Source organism: Hippopotamus amphibius, chromosome 6, assembly GCF_030028045.1.
Source record: "Hippopotamus amphibius kiboko isolate mHipAmp2 chromosome 6, mHipAmp2.hap2, whole genome shotgun sequence".
NCBI lineage: Eukaryota > Metazoa > Chordata > Mammalia > Artiodactyla > Hippopotamidae > Hippopotamus > Hippopotamus amphibius.
The window spans coordinates 11,156,382-11,178,261 of NC_080191.1; the positions used below are offsets into that span (position 1 = coordinate 11,156,382).

The 21,880-nt window shown below is 37.4% G+C and overlaps 1 protein-coding gene across 9 annotated transcripts in view; it reads left to right on the forward strand.

The window, feature by feature from the left end:
- Positions 1-21,880, forward strand: part of ATG5 (autophagy related 5) — a 111,530-nt gene that overhangs the window by 51,403 nt on the left and 38,247 nt on the right. For 8 of the 9 annotated variants that reach the window (XR_009054331.1, XR_009054330.1, XM_057739257.1 and 5 more), the window contains one exon: positions 14,147-14,241. Coding sequence is in view for 7 of the 9 variants with exons in the window: in XM_057739257.1 (XP_057595240.1) it covers positions 14,147-14,241 (95 nt within the window). In the remaining 2 variants the exon portion in view is untranslated. The remainder of the gene's footprint in view (positions 1-14,146; positions 14,242-21,880) is intronic. The other variant, XM_057739260.1, reaches the window with a different exon arrangement.

Consider the following 21,880-nt stretch of genomic DNA (forward strand, 5'->3'; position numbering starts at 1 on the left):
ACGTGTTCTCTCTTGTCTTTTTGACTGGAGCCATTCTGACAGGTGTGAGGTGATATCTTATTGGGGTTTTGATTTGCGTTTTCCTAATTATTAGTGATGTTGAGCACTTTTCATCTCCCTGTTGGCTGTCTGTATGTCTTTGAAAATGTGTATTCAGATCGTCTGCCCATTTTTAAATTGGATTGTTTGGGGTTTTTTGCTGTTGACTTGTATGAGTTCTTTATATATTTTGGATATTAACCACTTATCAGATATATGATTTGCAAATATTTTCTCCCATTCAGTAGGTTGTCTTTTCATTTTGTTGATGATGTCTTTTGCTGTGCAGAAGCTTTTTAGTTTGATGTAGTTCCACTTGCTTATTTCTGCTTTTGTTGCTTTCGCTTTTGATGTCAGATTGAAAAAAAATTGCCAAGACCTATGTTAATGTATATGTGCTTACGTAGTTTAACTTGTTTTGTTTTTAAATGAATCTTTTGTTTCGAAACTTAATATCATCATTCTCCTTAAGAGAACAGAAAACCCCAAGTGTACTTACTCTTCATAGTACTTTTTTGTTCTGTCAGTTAGCTCTTGATCACGTTTCTCTAGAGCTGTGTTTCTCAGAGTGTAGACAAGGGGACAGAAGCATCAGTATTACCTAGGAGCTGATTAGAAATGTATCCTGAACCACATGAATCAGAAACTCTGGGGTAGCGCCCAGTAACTTGTGGTCCAGCACCCCTCCAGGTGATTGTGATGCCCTGAAGTGTGAGAACCACTACTCTGGAGTAGGATTTCTCAGCATTGGCACTGTTGGATATTTTGGACTGGATAATTCTTTGATGTTGGGGGGGGGGGGGGCTGTCCTGTGCATTATAGGATGTTTGGCACGTTCCTGGCCTCTGCCCACTCGCTAGATGCCAGGAGCACACTGCTCCCCATTCTCAATCATGACATTAAAAAATGTCTCCAGACATCGCCAGATATCCCCTCAGTGGCGAAATCATCCCATTTGAATACCACGCTCTGAGAGAGGTGATGTAGAAGTAATGGATAAAACTGCTTCTCCATTAAAGTAGCAGTGGCCATTTATTGACTCCCCAAATCCTGTCCTGGGTACTTTACATGAATTATCGCTGTCACCACAACAGCCTTCTAAGATATGTTTGAAAGTCCAAAGCCTGGGCCAGTTTATTTATGAAGTTTCTCATCTGTTCCACCAACTTAGCCTTTGAGAACTAGTATGTTCAGTTGTTACAGTGACTTATTTAGGCTATATTTGGAACTATATTCTTTAAACAAAAGGACTTTGACATATAAACAAATTAAAAAGTTATTTTAACCAGTTAACTCTTCTTGTATGTAAACATAACCATGTGAACTTCCTATTGTAAACTTAGATATAATTGTTTCTGGATGAGGATTATTTTATTTTTGTTGAGGTGACTGTTAAATGACAAAGGAATCAATAGTATAGTATCATTTCAGTAAGACGGTTCACATTTTTTGAAGTAACATGTGTCTTCTGTATTTTTCCTCTTCCTTCTTTTGCTGCCTTTCCTTTTCCTCTCCAGCTTTCTGTATGGCGCTTGATCTAGTTCTGAATATGCTGATAACACTTCTTTCCCTCTCTTACCTCTCATTTAAACTTTGACCTGCTCTCTGACTAGTTCTTTTATTATCTTTCTAGGGTCTGGATGGCCAAATAAATTAGCTCAACAGCCTGTAATTAATGCTGGCCAGTGTGTTAACCTATTCCCAGGTACCTGTTTCATGCACTTTTTAACAAAGACCTAGAAATTACTTTACTGAGAATTTTAGAATTTCAAGCCTCTCCCCCTCCACTCTCCCAATCCTATCCCTGCAACATTCTGTTCACTCCATCTCTGCCTATGCAGAGCAGTCCTGACTAGTGGCTGTGGTGGAGTTCTAGATGTCACAGTTCTCTCTATTAATGATATTTTTTTCTGAATCAAAGAAGTAACTGCAGTTCTATAGCAGTGCTAATTTCTTATTATTCATTGCATGTCTTTTTTATTGCTTTAGAGAAGATTCAGAAATCCTTTTATGTGAAAATTACATTTAAATACTTAACTGTTCCAATGTTTTAATTAGCATTCAGAGAGTTGCAGGATTTTGACCCAAATGCTAGAAAACTAGAAAAGAAGCAGCCCATAAAAAATGAGTGCAAAAGAAACAGATTTGTGTCTCTGAGATGCAGGGTGTTCAGTCAAGCTCTCATTATTACCTTCCAAATGGCTTTCTGCTTACGAAGCATTTCTTCCCAGAGGGTGCCTTTAGGATCCAGACTATCTCTGATTCCTGGGCTTTTCTATATCTAGCTTATTTCTGTCTTTCTCAGTAGAGGAATATCGATAAAATATCCCAAATGGTGTTTTTAATTAGAGTAAATTTCCGTGAAAGATTTAACCAGATTGAGATTTCACTTTATTTCACATTACCATAAGCTACACTCAGAACTAAACTTCAAGATATATGCCTCTCTTTCTTAAACTAGCTTCATGCTTTTGTTAATAAACTCAGATTTATTTTTCCTCAGATATATTAACCTGCACTTACTTTTCACTTATTTTAAGGTGAAATTATTTTTATGTGGGTTTTAAAACCCTATAAAAACATTTTTGCAAGAAAAAAAATGTATTGCTGTTTGTTCACTCAGAATATAAGGAAGGAGGAGCAGAGGAGAAAAGGCAGTTAGTGGAGATCTGATATCTGGGAAGGAGGAAGAGAAGGGAGCAATTGCGTAGGCTTGCTGAGTGAAAGAGAAAGGCTTTTACATACAGAAATTTCCCCCCAATATTTTTATCGTCATTTATTTTAAGGTGTTATTACACTCAGAATAATACTGTGTGGGATTCAGATATTTGAGTTGTAAATGAATAAGTTGAAAAATACTGGTAGAATAATTTCAACTTTTAATAACTTTATTCTTATTTCTGCTGAAATTCTTAGAAATCCTGGTTAACTTTCAGGGTACATTATGTATATCACTTATTACTAAAAATTACAATTATCACATTGCATTTTGCCTTGTTCTCATTGAAAAATGCCTTAATGTACATGTTGAAGTAAATTTTTGTTTACTTAAATATTTATTAAGTATTTATTTCTGCAGCAGCTACTGCTGACTGTTCAGTTTGTGATCTGTAACTGCCAAAGGACGTGAGATCTGGTGAACTATTATACCTAACACTACCATTAATTTTGAAGTATAGGACTATGGAATTTTTGATAATATTAACTATTCTATTCATTAATAGTTTCTCAGATTCCTGTTCATCATATGTCAGTTATTGACTCAACTTGGAGTTTTAACAAGCAAAGCAGTGTTTTTATTTATAGAAATGTAACTGAAAGTTTTCTGTGAAATGGTAACATCCCTGAGTATCTACTGGCCTGGTGACCTCAAGCAAATCATTTACCTGCTTTGAACCACAGTACCCTCAGAAACTTGCTTTGAAAATCAAACAACATAAAATTTACTTAGGGTTTAAAAAAAACAACAGTTAAATTCAGGTATATTATTAATAAAATTGATCTCTGAGCTTCTACCCAGGTCAGAATCCATGATTTCACTCTAGTATCTCTTAAGTTATTTTAACACCACTTCTATTTAATATCAGCCTAACTTTTTTTGTTGTTTTTTAAATATATATATTTATTTATTTATTGGCTGTGTTGAGTCTCACAACACAGGCTTTCTCTAGTTGTGGAGAGCAGGGCTACTCTTCGTTGTGGTGCGCAGGCTTCTCAGTGTGGTGGCTTCTCTTGTTGTGGAGCTTGGGCTCTAGGCATGCGTGCTTCAGTAGTTGCGGCACGTGGGCTCAGTAGTTGTGGCTTGCAGGCTCTAGAGTGCAGGCTGAGCAGTTGTGGCACAGGCTTACTTGCTCTGTGGTATGTGGGATCTTCCCAGACCAGGGCTGGAACCCGTGTCCCCTGCACTGGCAGGCGGATTCCTAACCACTGCGCCACTAGGTAAGCCCCACCAGCCTAACTTTTAACATGCTTTTTACTTAAGCATCTGTCACTTGATTACCTGCATTAGAAGAGAAGGGGGCAGGGAGGGCTTGGACTATCAAGCACTGCTAATATACAATAAAGAACCAATCAGACCTATTAGAAATTGTGATAACTTTCTGTATGTTGATTTCCCCAACTACATATTAAGTAAAGGAAAGAGTCTGTGTACTTATTTTATTTTTTTGTTTTTTAATTCTCTACAGCTCCCAGTACTCAGTTAGGTACATAATAGGAGTAAACACTTTGATAGAGTTAACTCTATACAGATCCTACAAAGTAAAAACTTGAGTACACTGTTACTTCTATCAGTTGTTTTACTTTTTCTTTTCTCTTCCTTGACTAGAATTAAACTGGAGATTCATAATATGAACTATCTGCAAATTTCTTTTAAAGAGATATTTTTTCATGTAGCCACCTTGGACAGATGAGATGGATTTGAAATAGAACAGAATTTACCTGGAATTATATTACATTTACTCAATTCCTGTGATGTCCCAGGTCTGGATATGCATTCTTCGTGATTCTTCTTAAGAATTAGATAAACATTATCAACCTGAAAAATGAGGAAATGAGCTTTCAGAGCTCGTAAGAGATGGGGCCAGGATTTGATCCTAGATTTCTGATTCTAAAGTCAGTGTTAACTCTGGCTACACGTTAGAATCACCTGGGAGTTTCCGAAAAATATAGCTGCAGGGAATCTGAAGTAACTGGTCTGGTGTGGGCCCCTGACATTCGTATTTTTTTTTAAAAGTTCCTCAGGTGATCCAGGTGGGCAGCCAAAGCGGAGAAATGTTGCATTGTATATTGCATCTCCAGGGACCAGTGGGGGGGCCCCCCCACCTTTGTAAGCTTTTGTTATTTGTCTATGAGTAATTATTAATAAAATTTTCTCATTTCACAGTTTCTTATCAGAAGCATGAGGAATTTGTATTAGAATAAAGATGGAATATCCTGATTAGTAAACAAGGCAAAGATATAGTGAATATAATGAAGTCTCTTTTTCTCTGTTGGTCTTTCAAAAGTTAAAATAGATTTTTGTTTTTGTCTTATGACTTGGAGCGCTCTAAGTGAAGTGAAATGGGCTTGATTACATGTTAAATTTGTTTCTGGCCCTCTGAATTTAGGAAAGTGATAAATTGTACCTTAACCTAAGAGGGAAAATATTTTCTCAATTTACAGTAGTTTTGAAAGGCAACAAGTCAGGTAATCTGGTTAAAAATCTATAGGTGATTTGTACAGGAATACATTTATTAGTTAATTAGTCTTGGCCTACCCCTGTGCTATAGCTCTGTACATCTCTTTTTGGCAAACAAGCTACTTTAAAAATTGTCCGTAAGAATCATTGAAGACTTGAATATAATTGAAGGTCATTCTTCCTTTTTTTTAATTTTTAACATGAGCACATAGAATAAGTTGGGTTTTTTTTACATTATGAATTTTTAAAATTTTGACTCCCTTTTATGTTGTTACTGGCCCAATTTGAAAATCAGTTTGAAGTAAATGTTTCTTAATTGGTTGGAATGCAGTAATTGAATTCTGTCTATTAAAATAAAGTCAATTATTGGGATTGACTCGTGAAGTATATTAAAGATGTAATTGCAGTTATGGTTTATTGACTGGTGATGTTGAAATTAAAATTTACAGTCTGCTTTTTCAATACTTAGTAAAATTAGTTTTATTTAAGTTTCCGGCAGTATTTTTTAAACCATTTGTAAAGTAACTAGTTTGCACTAGATCCATTCGTAGACCTGTATTTTAAAGATATGGTAACTGTGAACCTCTCATCTACCTAAGTTAACAAGAAACCTCAAATTTTTTTTTTCCACCATGCTTATCCCCTCTCCCCTAATATTTTAAGACATGTTAGGAGAGAGAGGGCTAGGGAAGGCATAGTTATTAGATCTTAAAGTTAGGAGAGGTGGAATTCACACTAGCCTGCCAAGACTGGGGGAGTGCTCAGATGTTCTTGGACCACTGTTCCTGCTCCTACCACTGTTTCATGATAATGGCTGGAGATCAGTGCGTGGGAAGCTGAGGGAAGGTAAGTGGCAATAAAATTGTTCTCACAGAGTGAGAAGATGGGGCCCTACAGGGTAGTTGAAAGGGTCGGCGGAAGCAAAAGGGGACACAGAGGGAATTTGGTGTGGTACAGCGTTACGGCTGGACCGTGCTTTGGCCCTTATTCTCCCCACCGTGGCTAGCGGAGGCCACTCAGTTACATAACTTCAGGAGGCAGCACTCACAGGAATTTCACGTGAATGGTGCAGACGCCCAGGTAGTGAGCCAGGCCGAACGCTCCAGCAGTCTTGTGATGATGAGGTTTTGGCAGAAGCACTTTCTCATACTGGATTTGACCATTCCCTTCCCTTGTTACTGAATCTAGAGGTTTGGTGTCTTCTCTTGTTGAATCGGAGGCAGCCTAAAAGACAAAACGCTTACGGAGCACTGACTTTGTGCCAAGTACTGCTGTATTTTGTATATGTTAACTCATTTATTTCTTCCAGTGACTTTATGAATACTACTAATATCTTCATTTTACAAATGAGAAAACTGAGGCACAGGTTTTAAAGTATCTCGCTCAGCTCCCCAGCTATTCAATGGCAGAGCTAGGAAGCACAGCCAGGCAGTGTGGCTCCAGAGTGTCTGCTTCTTCCACTCTGCCGTGCTGCATTTGAGGTCCTTTCTTTTTGTTGCTCCACATTTGCCTGTCAGTCACTTATTTAGTTATTTAGTCATTTAACAAACATTCACTGAGCATGTACTTCGTGCCAAGAACTCTCTAGGGCTGAAGACAAAGGCCTTGCCCTCATGGAACTTTTATTTTAGTTGTGGGGAGAGAGACAGTACTAATTAAACATGTAAATAGGGTAATTTCAAGGAACGGTAAGTGCTTAGAAGAAAATAGAATAATACTTTAGCTAGAATTATGAGGAAAATCTTCCCTGAGGAGGTGACAGTTCTGTTGAGACTTGAATGATGACAGAGAAGCAGCTGCGTGAAGATCAGAGAAGTGGGGATTCCCAGCCTGTAACTGTGATATAGGAGTAAGCTTGATGTTTTCTAGGGACAGAAAAATAACATGGGGTGATTTGCAGCTTTAGTAAGTAAGCAGATTGGTAGGCATCGAGATCTCAGAGGGATGCAGGAGCTGTTGCCTTCCTAAGGGGTGGGAGGGGCTGAAAGGGACCAGCTCCCTGGGAGGGTGGTATTTCATCACCAGCATCATGCTTGCTTGCATGCAGAGTTTGAGTGCAGAGCCGTCTGCCCCATTTGTAGCCAGTAAGGAGATGCAATGGATTTTTTCTTTTTAATGATGATTCTAGGACTTAACTTCAAATAAACATATTGTTAAAGTACATTATAAAGCATGATTCCTATGACTCTTTAGAAAAATGTTTGGAAATTTATTCATTAATGGTATGACTCCATTTATGTTTTAAAAGAGCATCTGGATGCTGTGTATTGGGGATACAAATGGAAGGGCAGAGACCAATTAGGAGGCTGTCACAGTGGTTCAGGAGAGAGAGGGTAGTGTTTTAGATGAAAGTTGTAGTGAATACAGAGAGAATTGCACTGTAAAAATAGATATTGATTCCTTCCTTTCCTTGATGCCAGTTTTCTAGACTGTGAGTTACAGCATCTTTAATGTATTCCACGAGTCAATACCAGTAATTGACTTTATTTTAATAGACAGCACTTTTTTTTTTTTAGGGCAGAGGAGTATGGCAGTTCTTCCTTATTCATGATTTCATTTTCCATGCTTTCAGTTTCCTGTGGGCATATGTGGTCTGAAAATATTAAATGAAAAATTCCAGAAATCAACAATTCATAAGTTTTAAATCGTGCGCTGTTCTGAGTAGCATGATGCGCTCTCACTCCGTCTCACCTCAGCATGTGAAGTATGAGGGATGCTGCCAGCGTATCCACCTGGATGTGCTACCCTCCTGTTAATCACGTAGTAGCTGTCTCAGTTATCACATCAACTGTTGTGGTACTGTGGTGCTTGTGTTCAGGGAACCCTTGTTTTACTTAATAATGGCCTTAAGGCGTTAGTGATGCTGGTCGTTGGGGGAGTCTCTTACTTTATCACATGTATGTAGGTACAGGAACAAGCATAGCATGTACAGAATTTGGTACTATCCGCCGTTTCAGGCATCCACTGGAGGTCTTGGAATGTATCCCCCATGGTTAAGAGGAGACAACTGTAAATGTCTTCTCTCCATTTATTCTGAGACAGTGATACTCCAGGTCAGAAGTTTCCTGGGATCCAGGTTTTATTGCTCTTTTGAGTCACGCAAACAGCAAATTCCCCAGGGTACAATCCTATTGCCGAGATGAGTGTTTATGAACAGGATTAAGGATTGGGCTTCTCCTGATTTGGTTGTCCTCTCAGCCTTAATACAGAGGCCAGCCTGCTGGTCTTGCCTACTTTTGTCTTCATGATGAATTTTCAGGGGTCCTTGAAGCATTTTCAAGGCTTCCTTGCTTTGGTTAGGGCCTCCCCACCAGATATATACCTCATCAGTAACTTTAAACCTCAGCCAGAAGGGCTCTTAGAAATATGTGGGTGTAGTTCTGTTGAGCAGCAGTCAAGCATCAGTGCACGTGCTGCTATACAGAGACTGCTTCCTTCCCGGGTCAGCCTAACTGTCCTGTTAACATATGACTCAGAGGACAACGGAGTTTGAAGCTACAGGTCACTTATTTAACACACCTGTGTTTGGTACCTTACCAGTGTTTACTGTTTTTTTTACCCTCCTATTTTGCTTCACAAAGATGTTTACTATATTACGTGTAAAGAAATTAATTCAAATAGGTCTATATTTGGATATGTTTTCTGTTACAGATTTTGAAAGCTTCTGGTCAAAATACCATGTATATTACATGGCCACTTGTAGTACTGATTTGAACAATACTGTTGATAAATGCAAAGTTTTGTGAGGAGTGGGTTCCCTTAGTACTGATTTTCAACCATTTGTTTTTCTCTTCAAAGATAAGCTTAAAGCCTGTGTTTTATGGGCCATCATGATCTGACACTTATTTAGGGTGCTTTAAATGTGTTCTTTTTGACATCACAGACTTAAAGAGCAGGAAGTGGATGGTGTGCACGAGGAGGCCATTTTATCTCTTTCCTGTGGTTGGTTATATCCCAGACAGCAATACCACATTACTGAGTTGAGGCTGGGTCTCAGTCCCTTAGATGTCCCCCACGTCTCCTGTGGGATCTTGTAGACAAATACATTATTTGTGGCATTTGAATATTAAAAAATTATTTTGCCTTGAGTTCTTAATAAAGCTTAAGTGGGAGGACAGATACATCCTTTAAAATTGCCACTTTTTCCTGCAGCTTTTTCCATGTGAGGAGATCAGTTTATTTTTCATGCTTCTTAGAAAGCTCTTTTGTTTAAAACATTTTTTTTTCTGGATTTTTAAAAAAATTTCCAAGACTAGTATAAAAGCTTAATGAGAGTGAGAAAAAAAAAAAATTGGTGACCAGGATTTTGAGGAATTCTGTTTTTAATATCTTTAAAAAAATAGATTGACTTTCTATATAGCGCAGCTATAGAAAACAGAAGCCAACTTATCAATCATGTTCTTAATAGCTCTGGCAAGAAGTGTGTAACACCTTCTTTTCTCCCATTCTTTGTATAAGCTGAGTGCTAGTTTTAATTTTCTTCTACTTAGTTGTTTGTTTTGTTTTAGAATTATAACTGAATTAATTTGAAAGCTGTTGAAATAGATGTACATTTACCTAACTTTACAGATTAAAAAATGATCAGCTAAAGACCACTGAGCTTCTTTTACTTGTAGGTACTGTTTTCATAGCCAATAACACAAATAACTAAATTTACAACTGATTATAATAACACATAACATAGTTCCAGTATTCACAGTGTTGCTTGGTAACAGGTTAATATGTACTTGATTCAATAACATGTAGGAAGTTAGCAATACATCCTTACTCCAATTTTATTTAATTATTAACTAAGGAATAGAAGAGTTTCTGCTGTTAAAAAAAACCTGAATATGAAAGACATTTGGTTGTAAACTCAAACTCAGCCTGATTTTCTTTTAATTTCTTCCATTTGTGTCTTTCTTATTAATAACTTCAACTTCTAAAAGTTAGATTATTCTTAGTTGGAATGTTTTTGGTATTGTTGAGGAAATGCCTGTTTTATATAAGAACATAACATTTTTATAAGAAGATAAAGCTAATAGTAGTTAATACAAATCTTTTATTATGTCTTTATTCCTTTTAAACATAGTTGTATCAGGCTAGATCCAGTCAGGAGATCAAAACCATACAAAGGGTTAAATAGGTTAAGTATTATATACTGAATGATTAAACTCTGGTAAAAGAGTAACTGAAGATATAAGAAAATCGTATCTGGTACCATAGGGCTAAAGAGGAAGGTCACACTTTCAAGGAGCCCCTTCCCAGGCCTGGGTTTAGAACTCACTGAAGAATGTGTATTCTAGCCCATTGGATTAGTAGAGAAATTCACTATTTTGTCCAGATTGGGGCAGGTCTGCAGTTGTTGGGAAGTCAGGAAAATCTGGAGTGTGGGCCACCAGCAGCAAGTGGCACAGGCATGCAGAGGGACTGGCATCTCTGTGGAAAACTGTAGGCCAGCCACCCAGATGGGCCTGCAGGGGAAAGCAGGGTGCTGATTCGGGCAAGGGGCCTTCAGTGTGCATGTGTAGGCAGGAGCCCCTTTCTCCTGCAGTGTCCTTTCAGTACTCTACTGAAAAAGCTTAATGTGACTGTCACGCTAGAGATGCTTTTAGAAATTGTGTCCATTGTGCCAGAGTATATGTTGAAGGGTGAATTTGGAGCTGAGAGTCAGTAAATTGATACTGTGCACAGTAGTGTTTCTTTTTCTAGTTTACTTTTTTGCAGTATAGGTATGTGAAAACTTTCTACTAATTACCTTTCTGTGCTTTCTGTTGTTTGTGTTTGCTTCCTTTCCTTTAGCCCTGTTGACATTTTGAGTCAGATCCTTCTTGGTTCTGGGGAGCAGTCCTACACATTGTGGTATGTTTAGCAGTATCCCTGTCCTTTACCCACTAGATGCTAGTAATACACACATATATTGGTGACATCCAAAAATGTCCCCAGACCCACAGGGGAGCAAAACCTTCCCTGGTTAAGGACCACATGGGCTTTAGCCCATGTTTTTTCCTCAGAATTTTATTTTTAGAAGAGGTATTAGAACTATTTAACTCCTTTTACTTTATCTGTAAGTGAATTAGGGCAACATTTTCAGTTGATTTGTTTCCAGTCGTCTAGGTATTTAGTTGCAGACCTAGGATTAGAATCCAAAATTTGTTAATGAAAAGTTAATTATATAGTATTCTGTTACTTGTTCTTTGATTCAAGAGCATATGTTATGCATGCACTGTGGTAGGTGCTAGAGATTTAATGGTGTGACAGTGAGTACAGTTTTAGCAGTGCATGAAGAATCTCTATTGAGCTGTCACTTTCTTGCTTGATACTTGATAGTAGAAAGATGCTTTTTAAAAAGCATTGAATGAATAATTGATCATATATGAGAGGACTGTGGTTAAAAGAGCTACTCTTAGCACTAAGATGCAGTTTTATGGTTGCAACTGATGAAACAATTGTGGGCTTTGAATCAGAAGACCAAGAGCCTGGTCTTGGTTCTTAACTAAACTCATAAACAAGCTGGATCTTAGTTGTCATCTGTGAAATTGCCCTGGACTGACTGGTTCTAAATTGCCTGTCCTGTCAGTTCTATTGTAGTATGAGTCTTTCCCCGGATTGGAGCTTAAAATGAGAATAGAGAAGGCCTAGAGCCTGTCATAGTCATTTAGGACAGGGGTATAAGAAGAAACAACTAAACTTTGTTTTTTATTTATAATTACAATGGCTTAAGCAGTATGAATAGATTGCCAGTAAATTGGGTTGAGATGAGTCTAGTAGTAGAGTATATACCAGGCTGATCTGAGATTCTGGAGTATTCTTGTGCTTTACATAGATTTGATTCTGAGGTAAATTTCTAAGTATAAAAAATATTTTAAGGTAGAATTCTGGGTGAGTTAAAGCCATTAAAAAACAACACACAGAATGGGGGAAAAAGGTTGTGCATTATTTATCAGATTAAGGGGCTTGTATCCAGAATATATAGAGAGCTCTTTCATTACTCAACAACAGAAAGATAAACAACCCAGTTAAAAAGAGGACAAATGATTTGATAGATATTTCTCCAAAAGAAAATATATAAATGGCTAGTAAACAAATGAAAAGATACTCAGCATAATTAGTCTTTAGGGAAATCAAAACCATAAGGGGAGGGCTTCCCTGGTGAAGCAGTGGTTGAGAATCCACCTGCCAAGGGGACACGAGTTCAGTCCCTGAGTAGGGAGGATCCCACATGCCACAGAGCAACTAACTGAGCCTGTGCGCCGCAACTACTGAGGCTGCACTCTAGAGCCCATGAGCCACAACTGTTGAGCCCACACATGAGCCTGTGCTCTAGAGCCCAAGAGCCACAACTACTGAGTCTGCACTCTAGAGCCCATGAGCCACAACTGCTGAGCCCACACGCCACAACTATTGAAGCCCGCATGCCTAGAGCCCTTGCTCTGCAACAAGAGAAACCACTGCAATGAGAAACCTGCACACCGTAACAAAGAGTAGCCCTCATTTGCTGCAACTAGAGAAAGCCCATGCATAGCAGCAAAGACCCAATGCAGCCATAAATAAAGAAAGAAAGAAAGAGAGAGAGAGGGAGGGAGGGGGGGGGGGAGAGAGAGGAGAGAGAGAGAGAGAGAGAAAGGAAGGAAGGAAGGAAGGGAGGGAGGAAGGAAGGAAGGAAGGAAGGAAGGAAGGAAGGAAGAAATCTTAAAAAAAAACCCATAACGGGATACCACTTCACACCCACTAGAATGACTGTAGTAAAGAAGATGGACAAGATGGACAGTAACGTGTTGGCAAGGATGTGGACCAATCAGAACACTCATACATTGTGGGAATGTAGAATGGTGCAGCCTCTTTGGAAAACAGTTTGGCAGTTCCTCAAAAGACAGTTACCATATGGCAGTTAAACAGTTACAACTTAGCAGTTCCATTTTAGGTAATATGCCCAAGAAAACTGAAAATATGCATCCATACAAAAACTTGTACATGAACGTTCATGGTAGCGTTAATCATAATAGCCAAAAAGTGGGAACAACGCAAATGTCTACAAACTGGTGAATGGGTAAACAAAATGTGGTATCTCCATACAATGAAATATTATTTGGTCGTAAAAACAAATGAAGTTCTGATACATGCTACAACATGAATGAACCTTGAAAACAAAGTAAGAATTAAAAAAAAAACAGATGCAAAAGACTATATATTATATGATTCCATTTATATGAAATGTCTGGAATAGAATAGGGATTAGTGGTTTCCAGGGGGTGGGGGCGGGGATGATTATTAAGGGTACAGGTTTCTTTTCGGGATGAAAGTGTCCTGACATTAGATATTGGCAGCTCTGAATATGCTAAAAACTACTCAGTTAACGCTTCAAAAGAGTGTATCAGTAAAGTGGTTTTTTTTTTTATATCAAGACTGACATTTTTAAAAAGCAGTTGTTTAATCAGAGATTAAACTGCAACTGACTGTTATTTCTTAAGTGTCAGTTTCACATCTCTTTCAAAGCCTGTCCTATAATTTTGTCTTTTTTTCTGTTCAGTGTGTACTGTGTTTGGTATTTTTACTTTGTTTCTTTAAGCAATTTCTGGTTAAACTTTAGGTCACTTGAAGCTGTGCCTTTATAGTGTAGACAGAAATGGACCAGGGGAATTGAGACGTTCATCTATACCTGATGTTTTTTGCTGTGATAACACAAGTAGTCATAATCTGTTTAGGGTTTCTCTTATGAGAAAAAATATCTATGGAAATATCTAGGAAGAGGAAGCAACAATAATGTAGAAAAATTAGTTTTATATTTTGCTTTATGTTTAGTTATGGAAAGGTAAGTTTAAAAAAAAATGTGTATAAATAATGCCCTTTCAGAAACTTCTATGAGAATGGATGTTTAACAACTTTCATCTCTTCTTATGAGGTATTAAATTATAATGTTCATTTTTAATAAATAATTTATCATTACAGACAGATTTGACCAGTTTTGGGCCATCAATCGGAAACTCATGGAATATCCTGCAGAAGAAAATGGATTTCGTTACATCCCTTTTAGAATATACCAGGTAGGAAGTAACATTTTTAACAATACCAACTTATGAAAGCCTTGGACATCTTACTTCTTGAAGCACTCTAGTCCAAAGACTTTTAAGTTTGCATAGTAACTGAATAATATTTATTAGGGCTTTCCAGATCTCTTTTGGTGGCAGTCAAATCAGAGACTGCATTGTGAAATATGTGACTCGTTTAGTTGATCCTCTATATTTGCAGATTCTGTATTTGCAGATTAGCCTGCTTGCTAAAATTTATTTGCAACCTCAAAGTCAGGACTCAACAGTACTACCCTGGACATGTGCAAAGTAATGAAAATTTGACTTGCCCATGTGCACATTTTCAGTGATGCTATTATGCCTTGTTTCTGCTCTCATACTATAAACAAATGACTTTTCCCAATCTGTTTAATGCCACATTCTTCACATTTTTGTGCTTTTTGTTGATAATTTTGATGTTAAAAATGACTCCCAAGCGTAGTGCTGAAGTGCTGTCTTTATACAGAAATATACGTAAAATAAGGTTATGTGTTGATGAGTTGAAGAACATGTGACCAAAGACTTGCAGTAACCCTTGTATTTCCCTTAAGAGCAATGGTTCAGTATTTGTTAATTCAGTGTTTTCAGTAACTTTACAGAACATAAGTACCACAGATGAGGAGAATCGACTGTTTTAGATGGTGGAACGTTAGTGTTGTACAACAAAATAAATAGTAGCTTCTCATTACCGTACACTTTCATGGGGTTAAGAAACTCCATATTTCTGTAGAGTACTTTAAAACTACCATGTGTTTTCTATATAGCAATACTGAGTAAATTTTTATTGAATAAGTGGTATCCAGAAAGCTAGTTGCCTGCTATCGTAGAAAAAGCAGTTAAGAATAGGAATTAGAAACACAGTATCACAGACATGGACTCTCATCTAGCAGGATGTCCATTCAAACTCGGAGATATTGTGTCATAACTTCCCTTTGTAGCCATTTTTACTATCTCACAGACTTTACTCATAGTAACTTCTACAGTCATTTTTTAATCTTTTATAGCACCATCAGATAAATGTGTGTTCAAAGAAGAAAACAAACTGTCCAGTTGAAAACAAGTAAAAACCAAAAATCTGAATATACTCAAAAAATGAAAAGTTTTTATGACTTAAATAAGGTTGCTTCTCATTTATTTCATTAACATAATGGCAAATAGACTATGTTGAGATCATGGATTCATAATATGTACAATAGAAATAAAATGAGAAAAATGTCTGATGGAATAAGACCAGATGATGTAATTAGCCACACTCCACTGCTTCTTTTTTCCAGGAAAATAAACTTTTAATTCCACAAGTCTTTGTTAAGCACAAATATGACACACTGGGTTTGGAAATGCCATAGTGTGTTTATACTTCATCTGTACTTTGTCTTGTCTCAAGAAGAATCTGAGGCAATTTACAGGAATATATTTTGTATGGTCACAAAATAGAAAAAGTTTAAAATTTAAAATAAGAGCCACTGAAGATATAAAATGGAAACCCAGTATGAAATTACCTATTGCTGTGAATGAGTGAGATCCTCACATTTATTAAAGTTGACCTATAAATTTGACCCCAAGCTTCCTTGTAGCCAGAGCAAGGGAGAAAGAAATGTGATGAGATATAATTATTTTTCCATTTTATATATGATGAAAACTTACTGGGTCATCAGGATAGCTAATTTTTCTCAGGTACCACATAGGAAAGAAATTTCTCACATGGCCTCATTTAGGGGGGACAGGGCAATATCCTTTATATCTTACCTGTACTAAAAATATAATAATAGTTTCAGTAAAGTTGCTTCCTGCAGTGTCGCTCAGTGATAGCTAAAGTCAGTGTGTATCATAAGCCATGGATCATGCACAGTGTGATAAAGAGTTAGTGAAGTAATGGAAGGAAGGCTAAGACAGAAGAAAATATTAGGTTATTTTATGAAAGAATGTGTTTATCAAATAAGAAGGTAAGTAATTAATGGAGCAAGGCAATTGAGGATTGGAATTAACCACTAAAGGTTAGCCCAGCAGAGGAGAGGTGTGCAGAGAGCTGTTAAGGAAAAGGAGGGGAAACGTTGTTGCTGCGCACATAAGAGAGTCTCAGTCTTCTCAGCACATGCAGAAGAGGGGTAGACCGATCAACAGTGGGCAAATAGGACAGTTCCTATATTTGCATAAAATAATGTGAGAAAGGCAGCAGGAAGCCTAGTTGTTTGTATTGAGAGAAGAAGTGTCTCACATGACATGAATCGGTACTGACCGCCTAGGTATTCCCTAAGAGAAACTTCAGGAGTGATTTTATAGAACTAGATTCAGTAGTGAGTGATATGCTTTAGTTATTGCACAGAGAAAAGCCAAAATTGAGTCAGATTTTATGGACTAAGTATAGTGCTTATAGTGGGTAGGATGCTTTATGTGGTCTCTAAATCTCATAGGGAGAGGCTACATCTTCACCATCACTCACATAGATATTGGTGATTAAAAACAGTAACAGGTTATTACAGAATTTTAGAGTGATCCTTAAGTTTTCTGAGATCTATCTATCTTTCTTTCTTTCTTTCTTTCTTTCTTTCTTTCTTTCTTTCTTTCTTTCTTTCTTTCTTTCTTTCTTTCTTCCTTCCTTCCTTCCTTCCTTCCTTCCTTCCTTCCTTCCTTCCTTCCTTCCTTCCTTTCGGCAGCCCACTTTGGGGTTGAACTTTGAAGGGGTGGGTGGATGGGGACAAGTGACATTGATTCAGGTGGCTTGACTGTCCTCCTGGGGCCAGTGGTTATAGTATAACATTTATGGAAATTCTGAAGCTCAGTTTGAAAACCTCCTCTTTATCGAGGCCGGGAAAGTTTCAGTGATTTGCCCAAGTTAGATAATTATTGATCTGGTGGGCACTCTGGATGCACTACTACACTCAACATGCTAGTGACATCTGTGAAGGCAAGGTTAGTTTTGGTGTTTTTGTTTTTGTTTTTTTTAATCTGTGAAGTAGGATTTAGCACAGTGTTAGGTACACTGTAATAGCTTCACAAGTACTTAGAATATTAAAAGCACCAACGGTCACATAATTTGAAACTGGAAAGACTTTATATTTCAAATAATCCAGAACTGAAAGAGCTAGCCGGCTTTAACAAGGATAGTGCTGCTGTAATAGTTGAAGAAAAAACACTTTTAAAATTAATTCAAATGGTGGGAGGATAGTAGGAGCAAGAGGAAAAGAGCTGTTGGAAGGATTGCAGGAAAAAAACAGTGCCTGGTAGATCAAATTCACAATTTTGCCTTATTCACCTAGTCTGAGAATTTGTGACTTCAGGTTAACCTCTCTGAGCTCACAGAGTTGTCAGATATTTGAGACATAAAGTCCAAAGCAGTTTCCTTGAAAAAAAGTTAGGTTTCCTACAACGATCACTGCACTAGAAGGGAAGCCTCTAAGGACCTGTGGGAGGCGTGACACTGACTAGCTGTGTGCCCACAGGCGCTTACTCGCTGGGCCTTCCTTTCCTTATCCACACAATGAAAAGGGCATGTGAGTAAACTTACACATCTGGTTGGAATTGTTCTTTAAAGAAGCCATATTACAGGTTTATCTAATTATATCAGTGATATTCTTTTTAAAACATTTTATACTCCTGATTTCAGAGCAGATCTGTTATTTTTACAGTAAGCACAATTCTTCCTTCTATGGCAGTATTTACCATTCTTTTCTGGGGAAAAATTGTCAGATGTATCCATACCTCTTACTGCCGTATCATAACAGAAAAGGATTTAGAGAGAGAGAATGTGTGAGAGAGGGAAAGAGAAAGAGAATGTGTATGTGTGAGAGAGAATGGTTTTCATGAAGTTCTATAATTAGATAGAAAGTGGGAAGCTAGAGAATTCTCAAAATTTGCTTGACAAAACCAGGCTGCCAGGTGGGGACTCTTAGGGCAGAGCTTGCTCCCTGATCTTTCCTCAGTCAGGACTGGCAGTTTTTCCTCAAACAGGGGGAGACAGAGCCTCAGGGTTTTGTTGGTTCTCTCTATTGACTTTGCTTGTTGGCTTTAGCCCCGTCTGGTTTGGTTCTTACTTGAACTTGATTAAAATTTTAGATGTGAGATGCATAAGTGAATATAAGAATTTAGAAGTCTTAGTTTTTGCCCATTGTCTTAGTTTTCCCATTTGCTGGCTTTTTCCATTTCCCTCTTTTGTATTTTTGAATATTCATTCATCCCTTGACCAAAGGAAGATGGACTCTGCTTTCTGTTTTCCTTAATTATATGATCTAAAGATAATACCAGGTTTCTGCTGTTGACTCCTTTACAGCTGATTAGTTTGTTATGGTTGGGATAGTCCATTGATGAAGTGTAGCTTTTATTTATGTGGCATTTTGATTACTCTGCACCTTTCATTTCTTTAATATACCAGATACAGATCTATGTACTATTTGAGACCTTAAATTAGTAAGTAAATTTAAATGAAAATCCAGCTTTATTAATAAGACAAAGGGCATAATTTTGCTAAACTTTTTCTTTGCAGAATTCTAATAGAATTCCTGTATAGCAGGGGGTAAAAAGGAAAGGACAGTGAGCATGCTTGAGTGAGGCCCATTTTATCTTTGGAAGCCTCAAAACCAGCTTAGAATGTAGGGATCATTATCTGATTTTACACGTGAGGAAACTGAAGCTGAGGAATTTTAAATCACTTGCTCAGGGGCACACATGTGAAAAATGGAAGACCTAGAATCCAGATGTAGGTGAGACTTACAAACAAAATATAATTTTATTTATAAAAATTAAGCTTACAGAATTTTCAAGGCATAAATATCACATAAAGTGAAGTCCACTTTGACCATACCTAGAAAATCTCCAACTGGTGATATATTCATTAACGGTTGACTTTTGTACAGATTGTTGGAAAACTTTATAGTTCTTTTTCATCTGTAATTTGATTACCATGGGCTCAAAATGACTATAATCCAATGACAGAATTTTAGTGGTAAAAGTAAAATAAGTCCAAAAGTAGTTTAGAGATCCATTACAGACCAAAATGTGTCATTTCTGTCATTTACATAACAGTTTAGTTTGGTATGTGTGTTTCGGGTCAGTGTTCCTGAAATCCAGGTGCTTCATATTAGCCAGTATTCTAGAGATGAGGTTAATGGCAGGAAGTGCTTCAAAAATGTAACTAAAATGTTATTTAGAATAGCACATGTAAACAGATGTGATTAATGAGGATATCTGTTAAAAAGACTTGTAAAGCGACTGTGAAGTCATCAGGCATTGGTATTTTCGGTTGTAGAGTGAAAATTAGGCACCTAATTTCTGTTTTTCAAGAAGCAATGGATTCCTAAGTGTTATCCTGCCAATATGCTACATGTAAGAAAAGGGTTTCTCATTCATTCGTTCATTCAACAAGTTCATTTGTTCACAAATATGTGCATGCCATGCCTTGTACTATGCATAGGCGATACAAGTAGTGATTAATATGGTACATCATCCTTTAGGAGTTTATAATCTAGAGGTGGAAAGAAATTAATCAAATAACTATACAAACAAATTTTAAATCACAGCTGTGATTGGTGCTGTGAAGGAGAGGTATATAGTGCAATAAAGCCTAATTCCTCTAAAGGGAATTTGATCTCGTTTAGTAGGGCAGAGAAAGCTTCTTTGATGAAGTGTCATGTCTTTTGAGGTCTGACAAATGATGGAATTAAGGTAGGCGAAGAGCGATGAGAGGACCTTTGAAGGCAGAGGGGACATTGTAAGTATGAGGACAGCCTGCTGGTCTTGAGCACAGAATTGGGAGCGAAGTAAATATTTTGCTTATTTTTCTTTTGGGTTATTTGTCTTATTTTACAAAAGATTATTTTTATATGTATTAACCATTTTTCTATCAAATACTTTATAAAAAATAATCACAACTATAAAATTTGTCTTGATTTTTTATGGTATCTTTCTGTAAAAAAATGTTTTTAACTCTATATCTTTTTCTTAGTCATATATGTATTTCTTTGTTAAGAAGGCGCCTCCCCATACACCATCTGCAAGGTTATATGTAGTTTTCTTACCTAGCTTTTCTTATAAGATTGGTTTTTAATGTCTTTGATTCACCTGGAATTTATTTGTATGAACTGTATCAGAGACAGGCATACAGATTTATTTTCTTCCAGGTGAGAGCTAGTTGTAGTGGGATTATCTGTTATACAAACTAAGGGGTGGCAAACTTTTTTCTTTAAAGAGCCAGATAGTAAATATTTTCAGCTTTGCAGGGCAGATGGTCTCTGTTGCAGTGTACAGCTCTGCAGGTTGGAAGCAGCCATAGACAATCTGCAGTTGATGAGCATGGCTGTGTTCCAATAAAACTCTTATCTCCAGTGTCAGGAAAGAAGGCACAGTTTGGTTTGCAGGCCATAGTTTATTGACTCCTGATATAAACTGTCCTTTTCCTATTGGATTAAAATACCACTTCTGCTTTACGTTAAAATAGTTTGACTACTAGATTCTGTTTTTGAATTTCCATTGTAGTCCATTGGTTTATTTGTTTATTCTTTTTTTTAAAATAAATTATTTTTATTTATTGGCTGCGTTGGGTCTTCGTTGCTACTCACGGGCTTTCTGTAGTTGTGGAGAGCTGGGGCTACTGTTCATTGAGGTGCGCAGACTTCTCATTGCAGTGGCTTCTCTTATTGCAGAGCATGGGCTCTAGGCACGCAGGCTTCAGTAGTTGCAGGGCATGGGCTCATTAGTTGTGGCTCGTGGGCTGTAGAGTACAGGCTCAGTAGTTGTGGCACACGGGCTTAGTTGCTCTGCGGCACGTGGGATCTTCCTGGACCAGGGCTTGAACCTGTGTCCCCTGCATTGGCAGGCGGATTCTTAATCACTTTGCTACCAGGGAGGCCCTATTTGTTTATTCTTATAGCAGTATTATTTTTATTTGATTTTAGTCTTCTGATATGTGCTGGAGCGATTCACCCCTTACCTTTTTTTTTCAGTCTTTTCATGGTTAAGTGGAAATACATTTCCGTTTTAATTTTGGTAGAATTCAAAGGTAGAGCCTTTTTATATCATTAAATCTTTCCACATAAGAATATGGTACATCTTTCTTATTCAGATTTTATGTTCTCAAACAGGCCCTGTGCCTTTCTTTTTAATTTATTTCTAGGTGTTTTTCAGATTTTGTTTTTCTTTATTTCATTTCCATTTCTAGATTATTTATGGCATCAACCAAAAAAACAAAAACACATCTTGCCATCATTTTTATCAACCATCTCTTGTTCTTGCTTTATCGCATTGCTTGTATTGCATTGCCAAGACAGTATTGAATAATAAATGTTACTACCAGGATTCAGCCTTTTTTTCCAGCTTTTTCCTTAGCCTTTAGGGATCCATAGTCTCATTGGGCCTTAGGCTCATGTCCACCCAGAGGGGAGAATATTGCCGAGGTTTGTAGCTCCTCCATGTAGGTCCTGCTTGCCTACTGACACCAGTAGATGCTTTAGCTCAGGAGAGCCACTGTGTTGGGTAGGAGATAGATTTGAGAGTAGAGGGGAAAGGGGGAAGCATTAAGCTTTCATGATCTCAGAATCCTCTCCATGTATAGCTATTATTATGCAGTTTTTTCATGTAAAGAATTATATAGCAGTAATCCTGGGGGCAAGGTGTCTAATACTTA